Source organism: Curcuma longa, chromosome 5 (genome assembly GCF_044706935.1).
Source record: "Curcuma longa cultivar G26 ecotype Majalengka, Jawa Barat chromosome 5, ITB_CL_G26_1.1, whole genome shotgun sequence".
Taxonomy (NCBI): Eukaryota; Viridiplantae; Streptophyta; class Magnoliopsida; order Zingiberales; family Zingiberaceae; genus Curcuma; species Curcuma longa.
The window spans coordinates 11,311,215-11,318,339 of record NC_133865.1 but is presented as its reverse complement, the minus strand read 5'-3'; the positions used below and the strand labels follow the sequence as shown (position 1 = coordinate 11,318,339).

The 7,125-nt window shown below is 36.1% G+C and overlaps 1 protein-coding gene across 1 annotated transcript in view; it reads left to right on the top strand.

The window, feature by feature from the left end:
- The first annotated feature begins 334 nt into the window (after positions 1-334).
- The window catches only part of LOC141829880 (putative gamma-glutamylcyclotransferase At3g02910), a 7,211-nt gene continuing 420 nt past the window's right edge, over positions 335-7,125 (top strand). Inside the window, exons 1-2 of the mRNA XM_074717363.1 lie at positions 335-981; positions 2,435-2,557. Coding sequence (XP_074573464.1) covers positions 454-981; positions 2,435-2,557 — 651 coding nt within the window. The 5' untranslated portion in view covers positions 335-453. The remainder of the gene's footprint in view (positions 982-2,434; positions 2,558-7,125) is intronic.

Sequence of the window (7,125 nt, the reverse complement as noted above, 5' to 3'; positions counted from 1 at the left end):
TGCTTTGACGGCGCGCCCAATAAAATGCGCTGCAGATAATATAATATTTTTATTAACCGCAGCGCGCAACAATAGTACGCTGTTAAAAATACTTTTAACAGCGCACATTGTACGCCGTTAAAATTATTTTTAACAGCGCATATTGTGCGCCGTTAAAAGTATTTTTAACAGCGTGCAATGTGCGCTGTTAAAGATTTATATTGACAGCGCATAATGTCCGCTGTTAAAATTTATAAATTATAATTATAATTATATTATTTTTAATTTCTTTAAAAAAAACTCCTAAAATCCTCCCTATCCCGCCCGTGATAATCCCTCCCCGTGCTCCCTCGCGTGATATCCCTCCGGCTATATTCCTTCCCACCTTCGCCCGCTGCCCTAATCTCGCAAAATCCTGCTTCCTGCCCGCCTGAGGGTTTGTTTCTCTTTACACATGCGATAGGAGGAGAGACGATGGTTCTGGATCGGGCGGCTCTCGTGTTCGTCTATGGCACCCTCAAGCGCCGTTTCCCCAACCACTCCCTCCTCGCCGACCTCGCCTACGCCGGCGACGCCTCCTTCCTCACCGCCGTCCGAACCGCTCGCCGCTTCCCCCTCGTCATCGGTCCCCTTTCCATCCCCTTTCTCCTCCGCCTCCCCGGATCTGGCCGTCGCGTCGATGGGGAGCTCTACGCCGTCTCCTCCCGTGGCCTCTCCCGCCTCGACGAACTCGAGGGCACGACCCGCGGACACTACGAGCGGCTCCCTCTCGTCGTCGTCCCCTGTACTCCAGGGGTCGATGACGACGAGGCCCGCGACGCTGAGGAAGGAGCGGATGCGCCTGGGGCTGTTACCGCGGAGGCCTACTTCGCTCATCCGAGCTTCGGGGAGGACCTGTGGTGGCGGTGCAGAGAAAGAGGGCTCGCGTCGTACACGGAGGACGATGCGAGTGGGTACGTGCCTCCCAAGGACCGGCCGGCGGGCACCACGTTCCTCGGCGAGGTGCGGCGTTTTATTACCTCTCCCAATTAGATGAATGAACTACTATTTTTCTCTAAATTGCAAGAAACAAGAACCCATTAATACACTCGATTCTATCATCAAAACCCCTTTTATTGTTCATAGTTGCTTTTGTCTCTCCCTTCGTTAGAATTGATCATCGATTGTGAACGGAGCCTTACCAGAGTTGCTCACCGCAGCCAGGAAGTTAGAAGTTTCAGCTCCAGTGAGTGCATAATTGAGCAGGGCAATGCAGCTCTGGATGAGTCCAACCAATGAAGCCAGGAAGAAGATGTGGTGAGGCACATTTACTGCATGTTAGTGAATGTGTTTGGCAATGTAGGTGTTTTCCTTAGGACTAACATGTAGTTCAACTCGTGCTCTCGTCAACTAAATATGCTTATATATGAATATGTTAAGTACTAATTTATTTGAGGATCAATTGGTTTTACATTGACATATCTATCAGTTGTTCATACTATATATATATTTTGCACCACTTAATTCAGCTTCATCATATGTTTCCTAAAGCAATTCATTTCCTTTAAAATGGACTTCAAACTAATGATAGAAAATTATATGTCAAGAAGCTCTTCATCAGTTTCTTTCTTTGTCATAACCTCTGATTGATGTTATTTTTGCTGCTAATCATAACATCAAATTTGCAATGAGAAAAGTGTCTTCGTGAATTAACATTGTATCATATATTTTTTATGATAGATATTAAATGACATATGCCTTAATTTATATAATAATTAATATATAGGCTTTTGCAGCTACTTTGGCCACTGCCACTAAACTTTTGTGCCAAGAAATGATTGTATTTTTTATGTAAGTATTTTATACTATGAATTTGATGTCTATCATTAGAGGCTTCTTAACTCTAACACATCTTGACAAACTAATATTATATAACAATAAAGCTCACAATGCATGCAAACTAACAAATAGGGAATCAGAAAAGAAATTAGGAGAGTATATAACAAATACTTATAAATTAGAAATAGAGAAGTACTGAATGATGAGATTTCAATAAGTTCTATTCCATCACTTTGATTAGGTCTTGTCCCAAAATACTAATTCCATTGTAGCCAAATTGGAAACCTACCTCATCAACCAAACAAACAAGAATTCATTGCATCATTTCATGAAAGCTAAAGTTAGTTAGAAGACCTTGAACTGATAATTAATCATGGATCTAAGCTTTAAATCTGAGTAGTTAACTATTGGCTCGATCTCTAACTACTATTGGCTCGATCTCTAACTATTGCTCTTCTTTGTTCTTAATTATGTGTATACAATTATTTGGTGTGGTGAACAGTCCACTTATTTCTATAATTTGTTGATTATGGGAGTTCTATAATCATGATTCATTTTAGTTTTTTGTCACATTGCGGTTTGATGAATATTTAACATACCAAATTTTTCACTGCTTCTTTTCTTTTTTTTTTTGCAGACAAAAGTGAAGAATGCGAGTCGTGGGGATATCAGTGAGAACAACAAATGCAAATTAATTCATTGGTGTGTTGATGGAGTTGTGACAGAAGGTCGAATTGCATCTACAGATCCAAATGCAAGAGTACATCACGTTCCTCTTGGTGGATCTTGCTGGAAAGTTTGGATTGATAGAGTTTTTGTTGAGAAGGTGGACATACTTCGACCAAATGAAGAAATGCTTTTTCTTGATGATGCAATAGGAAGCACGATTGTTTGGTTATCTAAATATATTATTGTGTAACTAATTTAGATTTTGATTTTAACATTTTCAGAAAAAAAACATAGAACTAAAGAGTTTTTTGTTATTATGATCCATTGTTAGTAAAGTCTGTTATTTGTTGAATATATATACTAGTTTGAAATGATATATTATTGTGTTATTTGTGTGTGGTTGTTGATGTTATGTGTAGTATTTATGTTGTTATTAATTATTTGATTATTTTATTTCATCCACAGCGCACATTGTGCGTTGCGATTGTTTGGATGTGATCAATCGCAGCGTGCACTGTGCGCCGCGGATGATCTCATTCGCGGCGCGCAATGCACGTCGTGGATGATCGCATCCGCAGCGCACAATGCGCGCTACGGATGAGATCATCCGCGGCGCACATTGCGCGCTGCGATTGTCCACATCCGCAGCGCACAATGCACGCTGCGGATGCCTAATGACTTTTAACAGCTTGCAACTTTGCAGCGTGCGATGCGCGCTGCGGATAGCATATTTGCGCGCTGCGAAAAGTTATTTTTGTTGTAGTGGACATCCGAATTGTAACTCAGGGACCCACGGTTCGATCTCTAGCTACGTCGTATTTGCAGGAATTTTCCTCCAAATGGGGAACACAATCAAAGGATGCTGGGCATCTGGATTGGCCGCCGTATGCGCTTCCTGATTTATCCTGGTGGTCGGTGGGAAACTTCCATGGGACCGGACCGACCACCCTCAGAGATGTGGCTACTGGGATTATCATTTTTTTAAAGGCACACATCAATTCTCTTATAGTATATTTTTAGTGACACTAAAGTTACTCGTTGACTTCACCAATAAACGGCTTATAAAGTGATGTCATCTCATGCCCTCTCATATTCTTGATATTGTTATAATAATAGTATAAAATATCAATATTAACTTTGAAAGCATCTTAATTTTAAGATATAATGACAATCAAAAATATCAAGAAAGAATCATATTTCAATATATATATATATATATATACCTCATTATTATCGTAATAATGATAAATTTAAATATCACATAAACTAATTTATATTGACAATTATAAGTGTATGATATTTTTATATAAGGATAATAAAAGTTGTCAATAATGATAATTTATAAGGTCATTTTAAAATGTCACCTTAACTAATCTATAATAACACTATTAAATGTCATTTATAATAATTTATAAAGATAATTAAAATCATTGATATTTATTCAGAATATATAATTTTAATTTAAAATTTATACATCATCACAATTAATCCATCACATAGAATAAAATTTTTTTAAAAAATATAATTAAAGAGCTAATAGATAATTTTTATTTATCTAGCAATCATTTCAAATTCACAAAAGCAATAATAATGATGAGTCTTTTACATCAAAAAATAGTTATACATTAATAAAATGCACTCAAAATATTAAATTTTAGAAATAACAAAATCTTGTAAAATAAAAACTCAACTAATTTACTATAAAATATCTTCAATCATCATATTGTAAATAAAATTCAAGTACCTATCACCTACAATATAATGCATATATTTGTATAAGTAAAATAAAATAATAAAAATATAAAGTTAATGAAAATAATTTAAAAGATTAAATATCATATCAAACGAGAAACAGATAAAATATTATTTCATATGCACCTAATAATAGTCTCCATTTATTGTCAACTATAAATACATTTCATATTTGTTTAAAATTTTAATAACATAATAATTATAAAAATTTAATAATATTTTATTGAAAAATTAAAATCATATCAGATAATAAGGCCAAGCTATCATTCCTCAAGTGTATCCTCAAACCTTTATAAAAGATCATAAGGTCTAATTAAACTCTTTTCTAGTTCTAGGACAACTAATATTTCATATTAATTTGATCCTAGTGTCTGTCTCCCTACTATAGTATTTGGATCTATACTATGGAGCACTCCTTTTGCCATAATTTTTGTTGAATCAAATAAACTATTGATCAAGATAGAACATCCAATCTACATGAAAGTGAAAAAGAGAACAAAAATTTAAAGATATGTAGAACAGATAATAAAAAAGAAATTAAACAAACCTTGATCGTAAAGATGGACGAGATGGAATAGAAATTTATGGATGATGTATGTTGATTAGTATTACAATTTAAAAGAGGATTTTAGTTTGGTTGATCAAAAATATTTGCTTCTAATATTGTAATATATTGGTCTTGCTTTTTAATTTACTCATCCATCTTTTCTAACTTTATCTTCTATTCCATTAACTATTAGAATTTTATTGATAGACTTTACTACTAATTACTTCGGCAATTATTAATTACAAAGTAATATAAGATAATCAATTTCAGTTATAAAATTAACACAGAAAATGCCATTTTAGACTTTATATATTAAAAAATATAGATTTACCAATCCTAATCGCTAAAACCTAGCCCACTTGTTCTCATCGTAGCCATCGTCCTCCTTTTCTTCGTTATCATCTTCTGCATCACCATCGAGGGCACTTGCGGCTCCTCCTCATCCACTGTTTGAGTAAAACCCTAATACTCATGCCTTTATTGCTTCTCAACGATTCTACCATTTCTCCCTTCTCTTCCTACTCCTCTTCCTCACCGCTTCCCCTCTCAGTCGTTCCTCATCCTGCCCCTTCTCCTCTGACGTCGATGGTCATCACCACGACCATGATCATGACCACAATCATTGCATCATCACGAACAACTTTGGAAGGTATAAATCGGATGAGATCAGATCCAGCAAAGAAGAAAATTCTGGGGCTCAGTGTATCAGACAGTGGATTTCACAGAATGGGTCAGATCGAATCGGAGCACATAAGGAAAGATAACGGTTCAGTAGACCATATGAAGCCTATAAAAGAAACCACAGGATTTGAGACTCAGCAATCAACTCTCTCATTGACTCATCCTTCTCTGATGTTCAGTTCATGCATGTGTTGTTGCTACTACACCAAGAGGCTTTCTGACAACCATGACAAAGCTCTATCCTTTATTGCTAGTATACTTTACTCACTTGCATTATATTAAAGGAGATAGTATTTTGTTACTATCTTCTTCACCTTTTGTACGTATTTCTCTTCTTCTCCTAAAGTTTTAGAAGAAAAGAATTTTAGTGTATGACCCAATTGGAAACGGTCCAAGAGATCATGGGTCTTGGAGTAGCAGTCATTGGACTATGAATTAAGTAACCGATCATGTCTTTGTGATTTGCTTTTCCGCTGCATCTCTGTGTTTGTTTTTATAAAAGAAAAGAATTATTTTTTCGCGCAATATTCACGCCCTTCTATCACCTATTTTGGTCCTGCAATTAGTATGAAAGCAAGTTTGCTCTTAATAAGTTTAACTATTTTTTTTGAGTCTTTGAAAAGTTTTTCTTTCTTTTCTTTAAAACTAATTTTACAAAAAATTCCATTTTAATAGAATATTTCATTTCTATTGCACTACTTACCAAAAGACCCAAAAAATCTTGGAATTCTCCTTTATATATGTGTTTGCAAGAAAATGTCTCAACAAAAAGGATATAATACCACTCACCCACCCTTTTTCAATGGTAACAACTTCATCTACTGGAAGGGGTGGATGGAGTACTTTATGCAAACTGAGATCGATATGTGGAAAACAAAAATGGTTTTCACACTACTAGTCAACGAGTCCGGAAGACCACAAGAGAATAAGACTGGAAGACCACAAGAGATTGAGAAGTAGACGACGAACATAAAAAAGAAGGCACAATACAAAGCTTGAGCCACAAATACTATTCTGTGCGGTCTCACAAAAAAAGAGCTCAATTGAATTGATCTATTTAATAGCATGAAGAACCTTTGGGACAAACTAATCGAACTCTACAAAAGAATGTTCGACCAAAGGTAACAAAATGAGACTTACTAGTAAATTTGTTATTTAATATTTAAATGCAGAATTGAGAATATGCAAGTCAACTACATGCAAGAATCAAATATATCTTGAATGGACTCCATTTAATCAGGCAAATGATGGAAAATTGGGACATCATAAGGTACACCCTAAAATCTTTCCCTCGAAATATATTGTGGGCATCAATGGTTGATGCATACAAAGTATCTAGGGATCTTTTCATTGTAAAATTAGATGAAATATTTTATGAATTTAAATTACATGAAAAGGCTAACTCGAGTCAAATCGAGAAAGATATAGTTTTTCTTGTAGGGCAAACTAAAAGCAAAGAAGCTAAGTCGAAACCCCAATCAGAGCTAAAATCAGAAGACAAACCATAATTAGACAAGGAAGCGACTCGGATTGCACTCTGGGTCGACTCTAGCTTCGTTGGCGGCGGAGACGATCAAATCTTGACTCTGGGTCGACTCAATTTGTCACCTGGGTCGACTCCAGGCCGATCTGGCAGAGAACTCGACGCGCGGACCTTGACTTTCGGCTGATTCGGCTGG